Source organism: Engystomops pustulosus, chromosome 9, assembly GCF_040894005.1.
Source record: "Engystomops pustulosus chromosome 9, aEngPut4.maternal, whole genome shotgun sequence".
Classification (NCBI taxonomy): Eukaryota; Metazoa; Chordata; class Amphibia; order Anura; family Leptodactylidae; genus Engystomops; species Engystomops pustulosus.
In genome coordinates, this window is record NC_092419.1 from 7,511,801 (window position 1) to 7,537,794 (window position 25,994).

Consider the following 25,994-nt stretch of genomic DNA (forward strand, 5'->3'; position numbering starts at 1 on the left):
AAAAATAGAAGAATCTTTACTTGCAAACTTGCTACAACAATTCCATACATTGTTATTAATTGTATCCTAGAAGTTCGGTGACTTTCGAGATGTCTGAATATATAAAAATCAAATGGAAGTACTTGCTGTTAAAAGTTACTACTTACCCCAAGAAATTGTCTTAAATCTTACTATGCCGCACACTACAGATGGGATTCTTTAATAAAACATTATGGCCGCAACAATGTATCTAGTTACTAAAGTCATATTTTTATATTCTTCGATATATAATGAAGATATTACCCATGTAAGGGCATAAAAAGTACTCATGGTGCCCCATAGCACAAATTAGAACATGGCGTAGCCCATCTCGCAGTTCAGTGCTGGGCCCCTCGTACATCATGGGCCCCAAGGTCTGCGCCTTGTAAGGTGCATCCCTATAGTCATGGCTACATAATCCATGGAGCTAGTAATTGTAGACGTCATAGAGGTAGATGAACATGAAGTAGCATTCAGCAACTTTCTCACAATCTAAGAAATTATCGGGGTAAAATACAGCACTGGTACATGGGAGGGATAGACGCGAGTCCGGTCCCTGTCGGCCTGATGTCTATTCCATCTCTCGGCACAATGGGTTTGAAGGTGAAATTTTGCAATAACGTCGTGAAGAACAGAAAGATCTCCATCCGGGCCAGACCTTCTCCAAGACATATTCTCTTTCCTGACCAGAGAGAGAGAGACAACAGTTACAAATGGTAAGAGCCTGAGGACTGAGGTTTTTAGGCAGGGTTAGAAAGTAAATCTTAGCAATAAGTTTGGATTAGCTGGATCCAAGCACATTGCAGGATAAGAGCCTGGAAACACATAGCTTTTCATGTATGTATGTTTGTATGGAAAAACTCTTAGGCCAGTAAAACATACTGGGGCAGATTTACTTACCCGGTCCGTTCGCAATCCAGCGGCGCGTTCTCTGCGCTGGATTTGGGTCCGGCCGGGATTTCATCAAGGTAGTTCCTCCGCTGTCCACCAGGTGGCGCTGCTGCGCTGAAAAGCATCTGAACGCGCTGGAGTTCACCGGGCCGGACCAAGTGAAGGTAAGCGCGTCCCAAGCGACACATTTCTTTTTTTAAATGCGGCGTTTTTTCCGAATCCATCGGGTTTTTGCTCGGCCATGCCCCCCGATTTCCGTTGCGTGCATGCCACCACCGATGCGTCACAATCTGATCGCGTGCGCCAAAATCCCGGGGCAATTCAGGTACAATCGGCGCAAATCGGAAATATTCGAGTAACACGTCGGAAAAACGCGAATCGGGCCCTTAGTAAATGACCCCCACTGTGATGCATGGAGTCCCTTTCTCTGCACTGTGGTCAGTCCCTTAAATCTGGCCAGTGCACAGTCCTTCAGCTGCAGCCTTCCCTTTTAGGCAAAACCTCTAGACCTGCTTTCGTCATTTACAATTGAAGCTTATTGTCAGGATCAGAGGTTGTGGATCCTCTGGACCACCCCGGATGATGACACAAGCTGACACCTGGGACCGGAATCGAAGTGGTACCTGGTCTTCACGGGTTGGACTTGCTGTAGCGTGGTACCACCAGGTCGTTCCACAGGCGTGACTTGTCCGTGGTGGCAGCCAAGGTTGAGGTACAGGCAGGCAATCTCGTAGTCGGGGACAGGAAGGAAGTCAGGTCGGGCAGCACAGGATCAGAGTCGGGGATGTAGCAACAGCTCAGTGCAGGCGGCAAAGGAGCGAGGACAGAAACGGAACCGGGGTGACAACGGGAAATCACAATAATAGCGCAGGGTATCAGGACAAAGCTTTCTCTAAGGCAAAAAGATCTGGCAGGGAATGCTGAGAGAGGCCAATTAGTGGTGTGCTGGCCCTTTAAATCCTAGAGTGCCGACGCACGCGCACCCTAGGAAGGGGGGACACATGCGGCCAGCTACCGGAGCAGGAATGCGGAGAGGTAAAGTATTGAGGGGAGCCGGGAACCGCGGGGAAACACCCGCACATCGAGGGGCATGGGTGCACCCGTGACCCGGAAAGTGGGTCGCGGGGGCACCCATTAGGCCTGCTGACCCTCACAAAGACGGGGAGAGCTCATGAGCCCTACTTTCTTCATCTACACATAGAGGAAGACTAAGTGCCAATCAACCAATGAGTGTCCTTGCTAATGTTTTTAAGTTGAAAGTGCATCTATTAGAAATGACAGTAATTATAACAACAAGTCATCCAAACTCCTCAGATTAAGTAATGTGCATGATGCCAAGACCCCGAGAGATTAGGGACCTCTAGACTTGGGGACATCCCGGAGATGTTTTTAAAAGTTTGGCTTTTGCCGAAATTTTAACTTTTACGATTTGCTTTGGATGATTTACTAAAAATGGCTGCAAGTTTTTTTACTAGTAAATAGCAGACAGTCATTTAACCCTAATTTTAGTAGGAGCAGGAGTGCAGGACATCTGCAGCCTAGTATTCTCAGGATAGGAAAACCCAAAAAACATGAACTTTCACACCCTTGTAATTCTAGGCTACTAATGGATTGTATCCGACTTCCGACTTGTTAGGAAAATTGGTTGCAGTGGCCCGACATTAATAGGTCGGGAAAGTCCATATTTCTGGAACTTCATAGCCTAACACACATCACAATTTTCTTATAAAAAGCTTTGTTTCTCTCCGTTGACTTCTCAAATAGCATACATTATGATGCTTATACGCATGCAGCATCAGTTTTCCTGTTCATGTCTGGTGTGCATCGGGCAGTCCAGACTGAAGACGTACACGGAGCTAGATGGATGACGCATTAGTGTGTGAAATTTCTTCACAAAACACAGGGGCAGATTTACTTACCCGGTCCATTCGCGATCCAGCGGCGCGTTCTCTGCAGTGGATTCGGGTTCAGCCGGGATTCATTAAGGCAGTTCCTCCGACGTCCACCAGGTGGCGCTGCTGCGCTGAAGAGCATCGGAACGTACTCAAGTTCACCGGCCTATTCCTAGTGAAGGTAAGTGCAAGCTCCGCGACACTTTTCTTTTTTTAAATGCGGCGGTTTTTCCGAATCCGTCGGGTTTTCATTCGGCCACGCCCCCCGATTTCCGTTGCGTGCATGCCAGTGCCGATGCGCCACAATCCGATCGCGTGCGCCAAAATCCCGGGGCAATTCAGGGGAAATCGCCGCAAATCGGAAATATTCGGGTAACACGTCGGGAAAACGCGAATCGGGCCCTTAGTAAATGACCCCCACAGTCCCTAAGTATCAAAGAAAGTTGAAACATTGAAACAGAACCCAGCTACAGCAATGACTCATAGCATCTGTACTGTGTTCTGTGAAAAGTCCAGCTGCAATCCTGGAATATAAATGCATTTTTCACTGCTGCTTCTAACACCAAACACATCCGTGGTTAGACAGCTCTCCAATACTGCAGCTACGTGTGGTCAAATCTCCCAGATTCCACTTTTTATGTTTAATACACTGCAGTAATGACAGAAAAGACTTACTCCCAGCATAACTTTTATGAACAATGCAACATTGTAAAACTATTCCAAAGACTGTCTTATGACATTTGTGTGAGATACAAAAAATGAAACAATGGAGCGAAGCCAAAAACATTCAAAGCATAAAATCTCCTTACCGGCTGAGAAAGGCATGTGAGCGTCATTCTTCTTAAAGAGCCCTTTGTCATCCAAAAAATTGTTTGGGTTAAACTTATTTGGTTCAGAATAACATTCAGGATCATAGTGGACGGAGGTCAGGAGTGGGGCGACAAATGTGCCCTAAAAACAGAAAAACACAGACAATAAAAAGATAACATTGGGTTACATTCCTTGGCTTGAAATTTTAAGTGGTAATAAAAAGTTTCTTTGTTCTGATAAACAATTTAATTTATGATAATTCCCCATGGGGACTAATTCCTGATTATTATCGAGTCAGTGGGACACAAGGACCTTTGTTTTGGCTTTGCTCTTCTTTTTTTTCTGCAATGTTCCCCGAGTTATCACCCAGTTTCAGATGTGGATGTTAAAGGAAACCTACCATGTGATGTGATGCATTATGAGGCAAACATACCTGGAGACTGCTGTAGCTACACTGATGCAGGATCGTATCTTGGTTAATCCCTGAGCTGAGTGGTTTTGCTGATAAAACAGGTATAACATTATGATAATGAAGCTCTGTCGCTTCTATGGCTCCTCCAGCACTTGGGTGAGTTTTTCTCTGCAGGAGATGATGATGTAATCACTTTTCTCCCTGCCAGACAGAATAATCAATTGCTGCACCATCCTCCAGCTGCTGTGTATGAGCGATCCAACTCAGGTTGATTAGTCATGTCTTGACTAACCTCCATTTTTAATTACATGCTCCCGTGTGTAATGTGTTTATGTCATTTAGCGTGACCCATCTTTCCCAAGGTCCTAAGTGTTATAATTGTTTTTTTCAGCAAAACCGATCAGCTCAGGGATTAACCAAGAAATGATCCTGCATCAGTGTAGCTGCAGCATTCTCCAGGTATGTTTGCTTCATAATGCATCACATCACATGGTAGGTTTCCTTTAAAGGGCTTTTCCCACGTAGATTTCTGAGGACCCCGTTGCAAATATCAAGAGGCCGGAGCCTATAGGTTGGACCTAATATATCATAACTATGACCTCTTCTGTCACTCTCCATCCCGTCTTCATAATAGAAGCTCTACTACTCGACGACTCATCATATTTCATCTTAATTCCCCCGACCTATGCTCTCCCCTCTCCTAACCCAAAGACTTACCATTGGCTGGTAAATTATTGATAGAGATGAGTGGACCCGACGTTCCAGTTCCGCTTCTGCTTCCCAACCTGGACACATTACCAAACAACCAATCCGGCAATTCGACACTCCAAGCTACTAGCCATGGATATGATTGGCTGAGCCCGAACCCTGAACCCAAATCGTAACTTCTGGTCCGCTCATCTCAAATTATTTAGTAATATATGATTCTAGTCTAACAGCGCCATTACATTTCAACAACTATGTTCCTATTCGTTACTAAATTATAATTTTTGCACGATTTTCAGTTGTGACAAACCTTTGGGATGTGGAACCCGCTGAATACAGTATCTTTTGTTGTCCTGTGTGGAAAACTGGTGGGTATAAGATTACAGAATCTCATGAGTTCATACAGAGTCGCCTCAGTGTAGGGCATCTTCGTCCTGTCCGCCATTGATGGGGAACCATCTCGCCCCACAACGCTGTCGATTTCCTTTTGAATTCTCTCTGCATCAGGATGAAGAAGAAATTTTTGGATGTTATGTTATGTTAAAGTGAACCTGGAACCAGCGTTTTCACCACTAAACTGACGCCACCCTTGGGTAAGGAATGAAATATCCCTCGAACCAGTCTGCCCATTCTCCTCTGACCTCTGGCATCAACAAGGCATTTCCGCCCACAGAACTGCCGCTCACTGGATGTTTTTTCTTTTTCGGACCATTCTCTGTAAACCCTAGAGATGGTTGTGCGTGAAAATCCCAGTAGATCAGCAGTTTCTGAAATACTCAGACCAGCCCTTCTGGCACCAACAACCATGCCACGTTCAAAGGCCACAAATCACCTTTCTTCCCCATACTGATGCTCGGGAGAACTGCAGGAGATTGTCTTGACCATGTCTACATGCCTAAATGCACTGAGCTGCCGCCATGTGATTGGCTGATTAGAAATTAAGTGTTAACGAGCAGTTGGACAGGTGTACCTAATAAAGTGGCCGGTGAGTGTATATGCGACGTAAATATATACACCTACCTTTTATTCTTTTATGTTAGAGAATTGCCCGTTTACCTACAAAAATGCCCTCCGAAATTAAGGGGAAGAGGAGTGGACTGGATTTTTACCCGATGCTAGGGGGGAGACTGGTGAGAGACACTCTCTGTTAAATAAAACCTACCCCCACGAATCTACCTATTAAGATGGATCGTGTGGTAGGTGGATCCATTGTATGGGAGGATAGCCATTTAAGGCTACACGGCGCAGCTACTCCATGCCCCAGTAGCCTCTTTGATCCTCCCACCAGATATCTTTGGCTCGAAGCTATGAGGGGCTTCACGGATGAGGGCGCGCAGCTCCTCGGTGCAACGCAGATATCTGGTAGGAGGATCAAAGAGGCTACTGGGGCGTGGAGAAGCTTTGCCGTGTAGCAGCAGCTCCGGCTACTCCACGCCCCAGGAGCCTTTTAGAAAATTAGCATATTAGAGGAATAAAAGTTCTAAAAAGATTGCGGGGACGTGAGGATTAGCCCTTAAAAGTTCTATCCTCACATCCTATAGATCTACCAACCACCCGATCTACCTTTATAGGTAGATCCGTGGTGGTAGGTTTTCTTTAATGTTTTTAATATTGGCTACAAAAGTGGCTACTTATTTCCCTCAACGATTTCTTGTCATTCTACTTAACATCATATGATGCAAACAAAATATACATCCCGAGTTTACCTGCTACATCCGGATATTTCATAAGGATCAGAATTCCGTAGAACAGAGTAGCGCTGACGGTGACTGTTCCACCAAAGATCAGATTTTGGATGGTTGCTGTCAAACTTTTCATGTTGAAGGCGGAGTCTGAGTTGTCCTTTTCCTAAGAAAAATATTATGTGGACATATTATTATTTGGAAGTCACAGATTGGTTTTGGTTAATTTCTAGAAATACTAGCAAAATGGTGACTGGACTGGTCCCTCACACATTGGCATCTGAACAAATGGTTTGGACTATTCTATTGACTCTCCCCTATAACTCTACTTACCGTATATACTTGAGTATGAGCTAATCCGAAATTAAGCCAAGGCAACTAATTTTACCACAAAAAACTGGAGAAACTTATTGACTCGAGGATAAGCCTGGAAGGGAAATGCATTTGTCACAGTCTCTCTTTACTAATGTAATGCCCAGCAGCCTCCCCTCATTAATGAAATGCCCAGCAGCCTCCCCTCATTAATGAAATGCCCAGCAGCCTCCCCCACTAATGAAATGCCCAGCAGCCTCCCCCACTAATGAAATGCCCAGCAACCTCCCCTTATTAATGAAATGCCCATCAGCCTCCCTCCAGTAATGAAAAGCCCAGCTGCCTCTTCTCACTAATGAAATGTCCAGCAACCTCCCCTTATTAATGAAATGCCCAGCAGCCTATCCACTAATGAAATCCCAGCAGCCTTCCCACTAATGAAATGCCCAGCAGCCTCCCCCAGTAATGTAATGCCCAGCAGCCCCCCCCCCCAGTAATGTAATGCCCAGGAGCCTCTCCACTAATGAAATCCCAGCAGCCCCCCCCCAGTAATGTAATGCCCAGCAGCCTCTCCACTAATGAAATCCCAGCAGCCTCTCCCAGTAATGTAATGCCCAGCAGCCTCCTCCAGTAATGTAATGCCCAGCAGCCCCCCCCCAGTAATGTAATGCCCAGCAGCCTCTCCACTAATGAAATCCCAGCAGCCTCCCCAGTAATGTAATGCCCAGCAGCCTCCCCCAGTAATGTAATGCCCAGCAGCCTCCCCCAGTAATGTAATGCCCAGCAGCCTCCCCCAGAAAGGTAATCCCCAGCAGCCTCCCCCAGTAATGTAATGCCCAGCAGCCTCCCCCAGTAATGTAATGCCCAGCAGCCTCTCCACTAATGAAATCCCAGCAGCCTCCCCAGTAATGTAATCCCCAGCAGCCTCCCCAGTAATGAAATGACCAGCAGCCTCCCCAGTAATGTAATGCCCAGCAGCCTCCCCCAGTAATGTAATGCCCAGCAGCCCCCCCACTAATGTAATGCCCAGCAGCCTCCCCCAGTAATGTAATGCCCAGCAGCCTCCCCCAGTAAGGTAATCCCCAGCAGCCTCCCCCAGTAATGTAATGCCCAGCAGCCTCCCCCAGTAATGTAATGCCCAGCAGCCTCCCCCAGTAATGTAATGTCCAGCAGCCTCCCCCAGTAATGTAATGCCCAGCAGCCTCCCCCAGTAATGTAATGCCCAGCAGCCTCCCCCAGTAAGGTAATGCCCAGCAGCCTCCCCCAGTAAGGTAATCCCCAGCAGCCTCCCCCAGTAATGTAATGCCCAGCAGCCTCCCCCAGTAATGTAATCCCCAGCAGCCTCCCCCAGTAATGTAATGCCCAGCAGCCTCCCCCAGTAATGTAATCCCCAGCAGCCTCCCCAGTAATGAAATGACCAGCAGCCTTCCCAGTAATGTAATGCCCAGCAGCCTCCCCCAGTAATGTAATCCCCAGCAGCCACCCCAGTAATGAAATGACCAGCAGCCTCCCCAGTAATGTAATGCCCAGCAGCCTCCCCAGTAATGAAATGACCAGCAGCAGACCCTCATTAAATAAACAAAAATTAAACTCACCTCCAGCGCTACCTAAAGCTCTTCTTCTCTCTTGGCTTCCTGTAGAGAAGGTCCATGCACTCCGTCCGCTCACGTACTATGATGTCATCAGGGTGTGCCTTCACAGAGCGCATGGACCCATTTCTACCTGCGCTGTTACACAGGAAGCCGAGAGGGAAGAGGAGTTAAGGGGAACGACAGACGCAAGTACAGAGAACATTTTTTTATATACTTGAGTATAAGCCAAGCAAGTCTTTTACTGCACAAGAATTGTCCTCAAAAACTCATTTACACTTGAGTATATACGTTACTTTCAGTCCCACCATTAATAGATATTTTGAGATATCTTCGCCCCGTCCAACAGATAGAAAAATAGACAAATTCATATCTATCCTCCATGCAAAATGCAACCTTCTACCTGAAACCTTCGGAGCTGTAAAACTTTTAAAAGTTACAATGACTACAGTTGAGAAAACCAATTCATAGGTTTGTAGATTCGTTCCAAACACCTTTTGCCAATCCTAAAACCTGCGTCACCGGCATTGATCGCAACTGTTAGCTTTTGGTTGATGTAACTGAACCAAACTTGGGTTCAAGTCCCCCCCCCCCCCCAACCCAAACCTGAACCCTTCTGGGTCCACTCATCACTACACAAGACCACTATAGCCAATTGTTGACCTTAATAGTATATGACTGGCTGGGATGGGACTATGCTATAGACAGGACATCACCACTGTAGCCCGGCAGGGATGGGAGCCACCGCCCTTGACTGAGTAGGAGGAGAAAGGTAAGTATTGGTTGTCTTGTGTTATATCGCTCCCTAAATAATGTATTGTTTGATCATTACCTCCTTTATCTTCACGAGGAAGCAGTCTAAATAATCACGAAGATTTTCTGGATCAAGTGTTTTTTCATGATTCTTGACAAATTCTTTTGTGATGTCGTCGATAACTTGATAATTTTTCTGCAGGTTCTTATGTGGTCCCGGCACAAATTTCATGAGAGACGGATACATGTTATACAACTGAGAGAGAAAAGAGGAAGAGAAAATCAGATCCATGGTGTCCATTTCTACAATACATACATTGTGGTAAGGTGTGTAAAAACCCGGAAAAATATTAAAAATATGTATTTCATCAAATACCATAATATAAAGCGAATGGGGCTCATTTACTAAGGGCTCCGCGGCCGCACTTTCCTAAGGTTTCCTGAATTTTTCTGTTTTGCGCCGAATTCTGCTGGGATTTTGGCGCACGCGATTGGATTTTGGCGCAATCACCAAGCGCCAGCTTGCACGCGACAGAAATCAGGGTGCGTGGCCATCGGACAATGCGACGGATTCGGAAAAACGTGGAATTTAAAAAACGAAATGTGTCGCAAGATCAAGCACTTACATGCACCGAGAAGAAGAAGGTGAACTCCAATGGACCTCGGCGCAGCAGCAACACCTGGTGGATATCGGCGCACAACCTTAGTGAATCCCGGCAGAACCAGAATCCACGTCGGACAAGGCGCCGCTGGATCTCAACAGGACCGGATAAGTAAATGAGCCCCAATGGGCAAGATGTACAATGTACATGATGTGAGTGGCGGAACCCATTGTTTTTGAAGGAACTCGGCAGAGAGGTTGTTCCAAACATCTTGTAGAACCGAACACTGATCTTCTGTGGATGTGAGATTTGTTCTACACATACGGTAATCCCGGTAAACACTTTGGACTAAGAGAAGGAACCTGTCAGGAACCAGGGTTTGTGGACCCACTGAACCCCCACAAACAATGACGTAAGCCAACAGAACCATACACAGTCAACAAGGTCACTCTATGTAAAAACATGAATGTTGGGTTCATATGGTACTTCTGTTGGCCTCCAACTTTGCAACATTGTAGCTAGAAAATATTGAGTGCCATGCGGGGAGATGTTAAATGCACATCTTTCGATTTAACACAAGAGCAGGAGCACAAGATACTTACCATACAATAGGTAAGTACTGGCTTTAAAGTGATGACACACTGGGGGTCATTTACTAAAGGCCCGAATAGCGTTTTCAGTCGGGTTACCCGAATTTTACAGTTTTTGCGACGATTTTCCCTTAATTGCCCCGGGATTTTGGCGCACACGATCGGATTGTGGCGCATCGGCGCCGGCATGCACGCAACGGAAATGGGGGGCATGGCCGTCGGAAAACCCGTCGGATTCGGAGAAACGGCCGTTTTAAAAAAAAAATTTGTCGCTTGACACGCGCTTAACTGCACCCGGCATAGCTTGGTGAACTTCAGTGAACTCCGACGGAATTCAGCGCAGCAGCGACACCTAGTTGACATCGAGGGAACTACCTTAGTGAATCGCCGGAAGACCCAAATCCACCGCACAGGACGCGCTACTGGATCGCGAATGGACCGGGAAAGTAAATTTGCCCCACTATTTGAATGTACTTTTATTTGGGATCATTTTGCTATACTCACAGCCCCCCACTTGCTGCTCATGATAAGTAGGTTTCCGAAGGTACTTTCAGTTATTGCCACCAGTCTCTTGTCCCTGTGATCAAATCTCTTCCCATAGAGCAGGACACAGGTCACATTGGAGACCGCACGACCCAAGCAAAACAATGGATTCACCGGAGAGCCTAGGAAGCAAAGGTCACAGAGAGACAATAGGTTAAATTAAGTAACAATAAGTAATTCAGAATTGTACAATTTACATATAAGCTGTGTCTACATAATTTATAATTCTTATTTCAAAAACGGTGGGATATTTGTGGTATTTTGGGCTTATTTATGCCAAAAATTTGTATGGGTGTGGAAGTAGGAGCAGTTCGTGGGGGTCCGTTCTTACCCTTCTACGTCTTCTGCAGTGTTAGCTCTCCCCTCCTCCTCCATTACAAGATGAGTTCACACACAGACGCACACAGGCACTTCCTGCCGGCAAGCAGCAGGCAAGGTAAGATTTTTAAGCAGGGGAAGGAGTTATAGTACAGCTGACTCGGTGTGTTACAGGTGAGATGTAGCAGTGCTGAAGTGTGTCATTGTGTGATATGTGCATCTCATGTATTTTATTATCTCTGATCTCTCTGATATCTCTTTATCTGTGTCAGATACTAGTACAATGTTCAGAAGCCAGATGAAAGTGCATATAAACCTTGCCCCCTGATAATCTAAGCACATTGTCAGCACACAGCATCTCATAGCACAGAGGAATCATGAAGTGTCTGCTTAGAGAGTCCCCGCTCACATTCTGGAATCTTACACTCTTCATCACTGAGTGATAGGAGCTAAAACAGCAATAACACTGAGTAAAATTGTAAAGTAAGGGGTTAAAAATGATCTAGGGAATGAAAATTTGACAATCTGATGCCAGCATTCTACATTAAAGTTCTTGTAAAGATCCTTCCTAGCGTATCTTGTGCTGACCCTCCGGAGGCATCATGTAATAGTCTTTTGTTCTGCGGCCTCAGAGCAGAACATTTTTCAACATTTCTTGGTGATCCAACTGGTGGTGGCTTTGGTGAAGATTTTTTTACCCCAGCACGGTGTGCTCTGAATTAGGACAAGGTGCAGGCTTCGTCAGGCCTTGATACAATTGGGGCGAACTTTCATGCCAGTCTTTGAGAATTTTTGAGAGAGTCTGGCAGGAACCTATCCTTTTATAAAGGTGGTGAAGACATAAAAACACTTCTTTCTTGCAAGACTTTTTTAGACTTTTTGGTGCCCGTTGGAAATACAATGGGGCAGATTTACTTACGTCGGGAAACCGCGAATCGGGCCCTTAGTAAATGACCCCCAATCTCTCTTATTATGGATTATAGTTTCTCTTAGCCCAAAGCAGTTCCCCAAATTCATCATCATATTTTTATAAGGGAAAACACGAGTAACAATGTAACATATTTCCCAATGTTTCCATAGTTTTACCCTTTGTCTCCTTTAATTCTTTGATCAGGAACTGGGCCTCCTCCAGGATTTTATCCTCTACACTTCTTTTCCCCATCCCAAAGTGTCTGAGTGTCGTCAGAGCAAAGTGCCGCCGATGTTTCCAGCCATCACCGTTAGCGAATGATATGTCTGCGGAGGAAAAGATTAGAAAGAATCTCCAATGGATTTATGAGATCACCCCAATATACAGAATAATTTCTCTTTCACTCAATATACCATAGTTTTTATATCTCTAATTTACTTAAAGGGAACCTGTCACCAGGGACCTCATTTTCACTAAAGACAGGTTACACAAGCCCATGACACCTGCAGTGCACATCTGTCTCTCTTCCTTTTCTAAGCATTTGCATTACAATATAATTGTGTGTTATAACTTACCTTGCACCCTGACAAAATCCTGGGATAGTCACAGGGGTTGGGCTTTGGTTTTGATGCATTTCAAAAAACAACATGTTACTTGTCTGTGTTATTCCCTCCTCAGATCTCAGACCCCACCTTTGTGCTCCAGTACAGCTCCACCTCCTGCTCCTTCTCAGAGGTCACAGCCTGGTCAGCCTGACATCAGCAGGGGAGGGAGGAGCTTACAGGAGCACAAAGATGGAGGCAGCCTGCAGCTCAGACAAGTCACAAACCAAAGCCCAACCCCTGTGACTACCCCAGGATTTTGTTAGGATACCAGAGTAAGTTATAACACACAATTATATTGTAATGCAAATGCTTAGAAAAGGCAGAGAGGCCGATGTGCACTGCAGGTGTCATGGGCTTTTACAATCTGTCTTTAGTGAAAATGAGGTCCCTGGTGACAGGTTCCCTTTAAAGGCTTTTGACCATACAAAGCTGCAGTGAGTGTTAGATAACAGTCCTGGTGATTTGTGTAACCATACATTTGTGTTTTTTTTCTTTTAGTAGTGCCATGACTGTAAAAGTGAAGTTATAATCCAGGTCTTCAGCTCTTGCAAGGGCTCTGGGCTGGGCTATCATCCTGAAGGGAGGATCCTTTGGTGGATTTATGGGCGGGAGGTTCCCCTCTGTATTATCTCTATCAGAAAGTATCAAACTAAGTGAGTGGTTTTTGTGATCATGGGACCACAAGAAGCCTCAGGCCCTGGGGTACTGCCCAAACTGACCATAAACCCTTTTTCTAATCCTTGGACACACATTTTATATTTTCAAGAAGGAAAATGGAAGTAGTCGTTACCAGCAAATCATCAGACTCTCACCATGATCTCCTAAGAAGTTTGAGAAAGCGGGATAGTCTCCTCTGTCCCCAAACACATCATTTTGGTTGACCAACGCCTCCTTCACTGCCTTATATCCACATATGACGACTCCAGGTTTAGATCCAAAGTACAAGGTGAACACCGGCCCATATTTCTTTTTCATCTGTGAATAAGTAAAGTAACAAATTTTTGGTAAATATGTATATGACAGGTACATCTACACCTACTTATTGGGGCTCATTTACTAAGGGTCTACGGACCGCACTGACGATTTTCGTGCGCTGCATTTAGAAGGGTTTTTTGACGCACGCGATCAGATTTTGGTGCATTGGCGCCGGCTTTCGTGCGACAGAAATCGAGGGGCGGGCCGTGTTATGATCTGACAGATTCGGACTACGCGCGGGATTTAAGATTCAACTTTGTGTCGCAAACCAAGCACTTACAGGCACTGGGAAGGAGAAGGTGAACTCCGGGGACCTGAGCGGGGAAGCGGCACATGCAGGATATCGGGCACACGATCTTAGTGACTTCCCACACAGCGCATTATACACAGACAATGCACTTACATGCACCAGGAAGAAGAAGGTGAACTGCAGAGGACCTGAGCGGGGAAGCGACACATGCAGGATATCGGGTGCAGGATCTTAGTGACTTCCCACACAGCGCATTATACACAGACAATGCACTTACATGCACCAGGAAGAAGAAGGTGAACTGCAGAGGACCTGAGCGGGGAAGCGACACATGCAGGATATCGGGTGCACGATCTTAGTGACTCCCCGCACAGCGCATTATACACGGACATTGCACTTACATGCACCAGGAAGAAGAAGGTGAACTCCGGGGACCTGAGCGGGGAAGCGACACATGCAGGATATCGGGTGCAGGATCTTAGTGACTTCCCACACAGCGCATTATACACGGACAATGCACTTACATGCACCAGGAAGCAGAAGGTGAACTCCAGGGACCTGAGCGGGGAAGCGACACATGCAGGATATCGGGTGCACGATCTTAGTGACTCCCCGCACAGCGCATTACACACGGACAATGCACTTACATGCACCAGGAAGAAGAAGGTGAACTCCGGGGACCTGAGCGGGGAAGCGACACATGCAGGATATCGGGTGCACGATCTTAGTGACTTCCCACACAGCGCATTATACACAGACAATGCACTTACATGCACCAGGAAGAAGAAGGTGAACTGCAGAGGACCTGAGCGGGGAAGCGACACATGCAGGATATCGGGTGCACGATCTTAGTGACTCCCGCACAGCGCATTATACACGGACAATGCACTTACATGCATCGGGAAGAAGAAGGTGAACTCCGGGGACCTGAGCGGAGAAGCGAAACATGCAGGATATCGGGCGCATGATCTTAGTGACTCCCGCACAGCGCATTATACACGGACAATGCACTTACATGCATCGGGAAGAAGAAGGTGAACTCCGGGGACCTGAGCGGAGAAGCGAAACATGCAGGATATCGGGCGCATGATCTTAGTGACTCCCGCACAGCGCATTATACACGGACAATGCACTTACATGCATCGGGAAGAAGAAGGTGAACTCCGGGGACCTGAGCGGAGAAGCGAAACATGCAGGATATCGGGCGCATGATCTAAGTCACGCGGCACAGTGCAGGATCATCAGGGAACGCACCTTGGGGATTGTGACTCAGACAGGTAAGTAAATGTGCCCCATTATTGCTTCAACGAGTGCACAGATAATAATGGATGCCTGGCACTGGTCACTCACCCCCACCTAAAATCGAGAGCATTTTTTGGCAAGTAAAAAGCTAAAGAATTTACCGAAAGGTGGAGAAGGAGAAATTATGGAGCAATTGGTTCTATGATGATGGGGTCATTCTTGACTATTCAATGATGTGTGATCTAGAAATGTGCAAATATGAAAGAAAGATGCAGGAAATGTGAGGGTGCACAACGAAATACTAGATTTTTGTGGCTACGCATAGAACTGGAAGGGACAGTATCAGTAACGTGTAGTTAGGCCCCTACATTACAAACTTGGATTGTACATTGTTCGGGATTGCGTGTATAGATTAGGAGAGGAGGGTCCTTCTAGGGCCCTGTGGGGGGTTTAGGGAACAAACACTTTTAGACACAACTCTCCAAACCCAGTAGAAATATCTTGTCCCTGGCTCTTAGTGGAAGAATCTGGTCCGAGCAGCGATGTACGATGCCAATGTTTACAATGTTGACACGCGTCGCTGTACAATGTGTTTCATGTCAAAGTTTCCCATTTACACTCTGACACCTAACACATTAATCCGAGGTGTCAAGAAGTAAGTGATGAGTCATCAATCCAGGATAGGAATTAGCGGCTTCAGGAAGGTAAATCCGGATATAAGTGGAAGAGACTTACACTCACAATAAATAACTTCCAAGTTCTGGACTATGATCTCTCAATGAATCTATTGCAGAGCTGAACAAGCTAAGAATTTTGTCACCATTACTTTCTAAACAAAGGTTTCCCTTAGGCTGGATTCACAGGAACGTGTGCCCACCTAGCTACGGCCCGGCAGGATATGTACGGCGCGCTGGAGAGGAGGAGGGGTGCTCTACCTTTTCACTGTTTACAGAGTGCTACGGTGCCACACGTGCGCCCAATGCCATCTATGGGGCTGTACAAGCTTGTGGCTGTACATACGTCCCCAATACGGTCTAAGGCCACATTCACACAATGTATGCCCGCTGTACCGCAGCACGGCGGACATACATCGGCACTGTGGAGAGGAGGAGGGGATTAGCGCAGCTCACCCCCGCCCCTCTCCATTGGAATATACTGCGCACAGCGCTGTATTACGTGGAAAGATAGGACATGTTCTATTTTTCTACGGGCTACGGAGCGGTACGGTGCCGCACGTGTGCCGCACCGTACCGCTCCTGTACGGCGCCGTGAGGCCATGGAAGTGTATGGGGGACATATCGGCCATACATATGTCCCCCATACGGTCGTGTGAATGCAGCCTAAGGGCGCACAGCACCTATCAGTAACCTTGCAAATAAAACCGAGCAACAATATGGATTGGGAAATAAAAACCCAGGATGACAATGCAATTATGTTGTAAAACTTTACGATGTCAACAGACTGAAAACTAGGAGAACAGGACAAGAGGTTATTATTCACCAAGACCAGATCAGTCTATTGGATCTAAGACATATGCAAATGAATTGAAAAGTTGAAGCAGACCTGTGAGGAAGCCTAAGTGAGGATCTCCATCCCCCTGTCCACTGGTTTGAGCGCTCCTCATCCTTCCCCTCCCATCTCCATTGAAAGCCGAGCAAATGTCAGGAAAATATATGACATGTTCTATGCTTGGGCGCTTCGGTCATGTTACGGTGAGGCACGTTGTGCCTCATTCTGTGCGGACAGTTCTTGGCCACAATCGCGGCCACGTGAATGGGACCTTCGGGTGTAATTAATTGTTACTATCGATTTGTCCTGCAAAAATGAACCCTAATTCTTCACTGTGAACAGAAACTTGTATGACTTGGACATGGAGACAAAAACAAAAGTGTCCACTTCTGCTGGAAGCTGAGGAGGTACAAAGGGCAACATAAGATGCTTCAGGGAAGAAAGGATAATGTCCAGGACAAGAGGTGCAGGTGACAAGGGACCTCCATCACCCATGTCTATCCCTGAAAGGTCCAGCAGTAAGAAATAACGAAAAGGAACAGCTCGGCCTCCAGCGGCTCACTGCACAATAGACCTCAATGGGAGCCGCGAGCTCGCTGCGGTTTTGCGTCCAGCTCAGAGCCGCCAATTACGGTTGTGTGTTTGAGGTCTTACGGTGAAAACCCCAACCATGCAATGGTCTTAGTATGTGACTATGAGACGACTATGGAGTCACTACTAATAGTTATTACTCACAGGAACCTTCTCCTGCCGCATCACACCTAGGAATACCGGCGTCGCTCAGTGGCGATGGGGCGTCGCTCATTAAATCATAAAAAGATTAGTTTGACCAGCGCCAACAGTAAACACATATTTTCATACCAGCCGATCCTTGATCTTATTCTGATATGACTGTTGTAATGTCTTGTAAAACTTGAGCAATCACCAGTATATTGGCAGCTCCAAGCTCCTAGGAAATCTACCATCATAATCCGGCACGATAAACACTTACTCATAGATCCAGGCACCAGGACTCTGCAAATCTTCTTATATTTGTTATCCATGGCCTCCATCATTCAAGATTATATATAATCTTTTTTAAAATTATGCTAATGAGACTAAAGGGCTCCTGGGGTTGTTACCAAAGCCTCTCCGTGCTGCAGCTTCACTGGATGTTTCACTGTCCCCTCTCAGCACCCCCCCTCTGCCTTCTGTAACCACACACAGCGGGAGGGGGGATTGCGCCTGTACTTTCTAACAGCCTGTTAAGTTTCAGCGTGGAGGGGCTCTGTTAACATCCCAGGAGCCCTTCTGGTTAATTAGCATAATTGTAAAAGTAAATCCAGTCACGGTCCCTGGATCTATGAGTGTCCCTGGTTTATCCTGACAGATTTCTGACAGATTTTGATGGTAGTTTTTCTAAATACAGAAAAAAGGACACCTAAATCTCTGTGCTCTATATAGGATATTTTCTGAAAATGTTCAGGTTATGAGGCTTTCTCTCTTTCTCTCTTCCTCTCTCTCTCTCTCTCTGTCTCTCTCTCTTTCTCTCTCTCTCTCTCTCTCTTTCTCTCTCTCTCTCTCTTTCTATATTCCTCTCTTTCTCTCTTTCTTTCTCTCTCTCTTTCTTTCTCTCTCTCTTTCTCTCTCTTTCTCTCTCTCTTTCTCTCTCTCTTTCTCTCTTCCTCTCTTTCTCTCTCTCTTTCTTCCTCTCTTTCTCTCTCTTTCTCTCTCTCTCTTTCTTCCTCTCTTTCTCTCTCTCTTTCTCTCTCTTTCTTCCTCTCTTTCTCTCTCTCTCTTTCTTTCTTCCTCTCTTTCTCTCTTTCTTTCTCTCTCTCTTTCTTTCTCTCTCTCTCTTTTTCTTTCTCTCTCTTTTTTTCTCTCTGTCTCTCTTTCTTGCTCTCTCTTTCTCTCTCTTTATTTCTCTCTTTCTCTCGTTCTCTTTCTTTCTTTCTTCATTCATTTTAGATACATATGACACTATTGCCTCCATTCTTGATTCCGTGCTGCCTCCAGGTACAGATTCTATTATTATCTGCATATATGAGGGTAACCGGATAAGTGTATCCCCTGGAGGTAGGTAGAAAGGATTGCACTGCACCTCCCCTTATATACCAGCTAGGAGGCCCCTCTCACCTTCATGAGCGTCCCAGATATGTCACTTGTGTCCATCTGAAGAAGATTTCCCAGGAAGGGAATGGGAATGGGTCCTGGAGGAAGCGCTGCCTTCTCTTTGAGGATCCTCGTGTAGCTCAGGATGACACATGACACGAATAAGATGAAGAGCAGAAGGAGGGCGCTGCAGCAGTCCATACTGCAAAAAAGTCAAAAAGTCGTCATGTTTTATGTAAAAAGTCATTTAGAAATATTTACGCGGTAAATATAATATAATATAACAGGAGAGCAATACAGGAGGGGAACATGTCGGAATGAATATTGTAGTTTGTTTTTGGATCCATCTAATCAAAGTCTTTAACTGGTGTTATGCAGTACAATGCTGCACCAGGTCTGGGTTATATGGAGGTTGTCTGACCGGTGAGGAGGAGGAGGGGTCCCCGCCGTCCTTCCTGCCTCCAGCCCTGCTCTATGATCAGCAATAGGACAAGGATATTACTGAATGCTATGCAGTACAGGGAGTTATAAACTCTCTGTACAATCCTTCTCCTGGTCTCAGATGTGCAGTAAAGAAAGGGGTCAGAGTTTCGGGGTGAGAGGCCGGACCCTCCCAGGTCAGGTCCTCCATCATGCATTGCGAGGTATGGACATAACAGTGAAAACAGGGGCAGTCAGTGAGGAGCGGCAGAGGTGCAGGGGGTGGCAAACTGGGCATTTGCCCAGGGCCCCCTGTCCTAACGGAGCCCCTTGCATGTGGACTTTTGTGGGCAGAAGATGAAATTTGTCTATTTTGTATCAATATATCTGTCTTGCTAACCATTTATCTATCTAGCTTTTGTTCTATTTATCTATAAATCCCCAAATGACCTATATATCTCCAATCCATTATCTATCTCCTATCTATTATGTATCTCATATCTATTATCTATCCAGCTATCATTCAATCAATCTTCTATCTCTCTTCTGCTGTATCTATCTCTCATATCTATCCATCTTCTATCATCTATCCTGCTATCTACATATAATCTACCTTATATTTCTGCATCTATACATCTCTATCATCTTTCATATTTATCTTCTATTAATAATCTCCCTGTCATCTGTCTCTCTCCTATAAAGTTCTCCTCCAGCCCCATATTACAGACACTTACCTACTACTGCACGTAACTACAAAGTGTTATTATTGTGCAGGACTAAAGGAGCCTCTTACTGACTGTGACTGATCATAAAATAGTTTTATTTTGGGGCCCGCTTTTAGTTTTGCCCAGGACCCCACTATTTCAAAAACTGTCCCTGCAAGGGTGTGTTGGGTAAAGCTACATGTCTGAAATGGAAGACAAAAGAGTATGTTCTTGGGGGTGTTAAAGAAAGGATTTCGTCAGCAGCTGAGGTGTGTATTGTGCAGTACTGCAGCAGCTGAAGTGTATAGTGTGCAGTTCTGCAGCAGCTGCAGTGTGTATTGTACAGTTCTGCAGCAGCTGATGTGTGTATTGTGCAGTACTGCAGCAGTTGAGGTATGTTGTGCAGTTCTGCAGCAGCTGAGGTGTGTAGTGTGCAGTTCTGCAGCAGCTGAAGTGTGTATTGTGCAGTACTGCAGCAGTTGAGGTATGTTGTGCAGTTCTGCAGCAGCTGAGGTGTGTAGTGTGCAGTTCTGCAGCAGCTGAAGTGTGTATTGTGCAGTACTGCAGCAGCTGAGGTGTGTAGTGTGCAGTTCTACAGCAGCTGAGGTGTGAATGTAGAGGTTCTGCAGCAGCTGAGGTGTGTAGTGTGCAGTTCTACAGCAGCTGAGGTGTGTATTGTGAAGTTCTGCAGCAGCTGAGGTGTGTAGTGTGCAGTTCTGCAGCAGCTGAAGTGTGTATTGTGCAGTACTGCAGCAGCTGAGGTGTGTAGTGTGCAGTTCTACAGCAGCTGAGGCGTGAATGTAGAGGTTCTGCAGCAGCTGAGGTGTGTAGTGTGCAGTTCTACAGCAGCTGAGGTGTGTATTGTGAAGTTCTGCAGCAGCTGAGGTGTGTATTGTGCAGTTCTGCAGCAGCTGAGGTGTGTATTGTGCAGTTTTGCAGCAGCTGAGGTGTGTATTTTGCAGCAACTGAGGTGTGTATTGTGAAGCTCTGCAGCAGCTGAGGTGTGTATTTTGCAGCAACTGAGGTGTGTATTGTAAAGTTCTGCAACATCTGAGGTGTGGATTGTGCAGTTCTGCAGCAGCTGAGGTGTGTTTTGTGCAGTTCTGCAGCAGCTGAGGTTTGCCTTATGAGGGTCTGCAGCTGAAGTGTATATTATGAGGTTGTGTGTATTAAGTGTAATGGGTGCATTATCATTTAGAAAAGGAAAATAAATTATTTTTATTGTGAGGTTCAAAGTAATTGTCTGTTCTGTCGTCATTCCTTTGCTCGATGCTATCAATATGCTTGTTCTCAGGTGATGGTAGGAATCCCAGCACACGGCTGACTATGTTCACCAGCATGTTCCAGGAGCTTGGATTTTCACTCTCTACCCAAAAAGTCATCATCAACCTTATTCTTAACTGCCAAAGTCCGAATCGCGTTTTTTTCCGCAGGGTATCCCGAATTTTTCCAATCTGCGCCGAATTGCCCCAGGATTTTGGCGCACGCGGTTGGATTGTAGCGCATCAGTGCCGGCTTTCACGCGACAGAAATGGGGGGGGGGGCTTTCGGGAAAACCCGACGGATTCGAAAAAACTGCAGAATAAAAAAAAAATTGTAACGTAAAAATAGCACTCACATGCCCCGAGACGGAGGAGGTGAATTCCAGCGGACTTCAGCACAGCAGCGACACCTAGTGGACATCGGGCGCACGACCATATCAGCGTCGGAGAATGCGCCGCTGGATCGCGACTGGACTGGGTAAGTAAATCTGCCCCAGTGAGCGTTACTTTTGTCTGCTAGCTGCACCACTGATCACTTTGTTCCCATCCACCACCAAGTTCTCCTCCTCATGATCCTCCTCAACTGCCTCCTGTTTGTATCATTATATCTATTGTATCCATTGTATCTATTGTTAGCATCATCTGTGCAGACCTGACCGTCTTCCTCCATGCTTTGTTGTGTCAGCGTGTTCTCCAATGTACAGGAGAATGAAATAGTTGATGCCGTTCTTGATCCTTTTCGCATATCTGGTGGCCTCGAAAGACCTGAGTCTACACAAAGCCTTTGTCAATGACTACGTTTCCTAGTTGTTGGTGGTGGGGAGACATACAATGTACAAATAAGAGCAACTCTTCCAGCATGTGGCTTCCCTTGTCCATGCTGGTCTGGTGTAGGAATCATGGCAGAACTTCGGTCTCATACATGAAAGGAGACAAGACAGTGGAAACAAACTTTCCTTGAGAAGCTTGAGGACATCTACTTCAAAGGAGGAGCCGCAGCTAAAACTCGAGCATGGAGGTGTCACTGGTGAGATACAACGGTGCTTCATTCAAACTCACGTGCCAAATATTGACCCAGTAGACCCACCTTTATAGAGAAATATCGGTGGCTATACGTCTTGTTTAGGCTTTAGTTTCCTAAAAGTTGTGGAATTCTCTAAGTAGCTTCAGTAGTAACTGCAACAGCAGCTCCTAGACCAGGCGGAAGATAAGAGGATGACAGGATGCAAATTGTTTCCTGCCCATCGTAAATGACTAACGAGGGGAGGAGGAGACAGACCAGGACATGACAAAGATGATCACGCAGTGGAGGAGAGATGCAGTTGTCTCTGGAAATTCTCTTGTGCAATAATTTATAGATCCAGTTATGTAGAGAAGAACGTTATCAGGCGGATTCCCAAACCGAGCCACCACCTCCCGTGCCGCAACACCTCAGCCAGAACCACCCAAGGGGCTGCCCCTAGAAGGTTTACATGTATTTCCATTCACTGGTTCCATTTCGTATTGCTTACATTGGTTTGTCCTGACCCAGTTACCGGTTCTATCCAGTACACATGTTCATCAGAGATGATGGAATAGAAAGGGCTCTGGAAATAATGATCTGTTATGGTGGTAGAGGAGCAACGTCCTGAACATTGACTCAAGATCAAGGTGCGACTTCCCGAGGTAACGATGGCTCAGATTTAAAGCCCCTGCACCAGTTTTCTAACGGACTTTGCTCAGTCTTTTCTGTGCAAACTGCTGGCACATGTAGTTAAGAAGTGTCCGAGAACCATCTGTGGCGCGGCTGCACTATACTCACTGAAGAGGGCGTCCGGTGCTCAGTCGGATCGTGCCCCATATTTAACATGCAAAGTCCGACAGAAGTGTGTCACACGCCCCAATTTACAGGTGCACCAAAAAAAAAAGTTGTGCCCTCTGCTGCGGCAGTGCAGGGAGTGCCTGATTTATGAAGAACGTGCACCAGAAATCCTGAATCTGGCGCCCCCCTGCACTATACACAGGACACTGCACATAGTACACACTGCACATAGTACACATTGCACATAGTACACACTGCACATAGTACACATTGCACATAGTACACACTGCACATAGTACACACTGCACGTAGTACACATTGCACATAGTACACACTGCACATAGTACACACTGCACATAGTACACCCTGCACATAGCACACATTGCACATAGTACACACTGCACATAGTACACAATGCATATAGTACACACTACACATAGTACACAATGCATATAGTACACATTACACATAGTACACACTGCACATAGTACACATTGCACATAGTACACACTACTCATAGTACACATTGCACATAGTACACACTGCACATAGTACACATTGCACATAGCACACATTGCACATAGTACACACTGCACATAGTACACATTGCACATAGCACACATTGCACATAGTACACACTGCACATAGTACACATTGCACATAGCACACATTGCACATAGTACACACTACTCATAGTACACCCTGCACATAGTACACATTGCACCTAGTACACCCTGCACATAGTACACATTGCACATAGTACACAGGACACTGCACATAGTACACCCTGCACATAGTACACATTGCACATAGTACACAGGACACTGCACATAGTACACCCTGCACATAGTACATCCTGCACATAGTACACCCCCTGCACATAGTACACCCTGCACATAGTACACACTGCACATAGTACACACCCTGCACATAGTACACCCCCCTGCACATAATACACACTCTGCACATAGTACACAGGACACTGCACATAGTACACACTGCACATAGTACACAATGCATATAGTACACATTGCACATAGTACACCCTGCACATAGTACACAATGCATATAGTACACATTGCACATAGTACACACTGCACATAGTACACATTGCACATAGCACACATTGCACATAGTACACACTACTCATAGTACACCCTGCACATAGTACACATTGCACCTAGTACACCCTGCACATAGTACACATTGCACATAGTACACAGGACACTGCACATAGTACACCCTGCACATAGTACACATTGCACATAGTACACAGGACACTGCACATAGTACACCCTGCACATAGTACACCCTGCACATAGTACACCCCCTGCACATAGTACACCCTGCACATAGTACACACTGCACATAGTACACACCCTGCACATAGTACACCCCCCTGCACATAATACACAATGCATATAGTACACACTGCACATAGTACACACCGCACATAGTACACAATGCATATAGTACACATTGCACATAGTACACCCTGCACATAGTACACAATGCATATAGTACACATTGCACATAGTACACACTGCACATAGTACACATTGCACATAGCACACATTGCACATAGTACACACTACTCATAGTACACCCTGCACATAGTACACATTGCACCTAGTACACCCTGCACATAGTACACATTGCACATAGTACACAGGACACTGCACATAGTACACCCTGCACATAGTACACATTGCACATAGTACACAGGACACTGCACATAGTACATCCTGCACATAGTACACCCTGCACATAGTACACCCCCTGCACATAGTACACCCTGCACATAGTACACCCTGCACATAGTACACACTGCACATAGTACACACCCTGCACATAGTACACACCCTGCACATAGTACACCCCCCTGCACATAATACACACTCTGCACATAGTACACAGGACACTGCACATAGTACACACTGCACATAGTACACAGGTAACTGCACATAGTACAAACTGCACATAGTACACACTGCACATAGTACACAATGCATATAGTACACAATGCATATAGTACACAGGTAACTGCACATAGTACAAACTGCACATAGTACAAACTGCACGTAGTACACAATGCATATAGTACACCCTGCACACAGTACACAATGCATATAGTACACAGGACACTGCAGAATAATACGCTGGGACACACCCCTTAAAGTTAATTTATGTACAAGTAGAGGTAAAAAATGACTAAAATGAAGATAAACATCCCCTTTAAGTTAACTATAATACACAGTGAAACCTCTCCAAAAGACGCCCCCTTGAGAAGATCCCCTACTTTAAGGACTGATTATTTTTAAGTCTCTGATACACCCCCCCCCATAACCCATTTGAATCTATGGAAGCTTTCCCATCAATGACCACAGACCACCCCTTTAAACATTTGGTGGTCTGGCTGTAGCATAGTATGGCGGAACATAACATTGTGCAACATTGTAACATGCATGAGTCTGGCAATACAATAACCTCATGTATTACAGGTAGAGGTCACCTATGGATAATATATGAGAACACATCAATGATATATGAATCCTACTCATCCTATTCAGTGTTTCCCTTAGGTAAGGGAAGGTTTCCTCGTTACCTGCACTAGCAGAGGTCTCCCTTAGGGTGCGAGTATCCGGAGTCTGTAGGAGAAGCTCCCACCATGAACGTGTCCTCAGAGACAACGATGTGACACGCTGTAAGGCAAAGCCTCCTATGGTAGATGTCACGTACACATCACCCTGCACGTCATGTGGGTGGGACTGCAAGAGGTTAATTGTTCTCCACTTTAACCTGCACTCACCTACTGCTCAGGCTGGAGACATGAATGAAACCCAAGACAGACCCAGAACATGAGACCCAGAATCCGAGACACAGAGCCAGAGACACAGAGCCAGAGACACAGAACCTGAGACACAGAACCCGAGACACAGAACCAGAGACACAGAACCAGAGACACAGAACCAGAGACACAGAACCCGAGACACAGAGCCAGAGACACAGAACCAGAGACACCGAACCGGAGACACAGAACCAGAGACACAGAACCAGAGACACAGAACCTGAGACCCAGAACCGGAGACACAGAACCAGAGACACAGA

At 45.9% G+C, this 25,994-nt stretch overlaps 1 protein-coding gene across 2 annotated transcripts; it reads right to left on the reverse strand.

Moving 5' to 3' along the window:
- On the reverse strand, nt 1-25,621 carry LOC140076953 (cytochrome P450 2F3-like). Of its 2 annotated transcripts, none has more exons than XM_072123761.1 (10): nt 25,492-25,621; nt 18,724-18,901; nt 13,445-13,607; nt 12,204-12,353; nt 10,761-10,921; nt 9,144-9,320; nt 6,435-6,576; nt 5,039-5,226; nt 3,611-3,752; nt 1-700 (listed from the first exon to the last, which is right to left on the reverse strand). In XM_072123761.1, exons 2-10 carry the CDS (start codon nt 18,898-18,900, stop codon nt 519-521), a joined length of 1,482 nt encoding a protein of 493 aa, XP_071979862.1. In that variant the 5' UTR covers nt 18,901; nt 25,492-25,621; the 3' UTR covers nt 1-518. The 2 variants fall into 2 exon arrangements, with proteins under 2 accessions (XP_071979862.1, XP_071979863.1); XM_072123762.1 differs by lacking the exon at nt 25,492-25,621 and adding an exon at nt 22,173-22,271.
- Between the last annotated feature and the right edge of the window lie 373 nt (nt 25,622-25,994).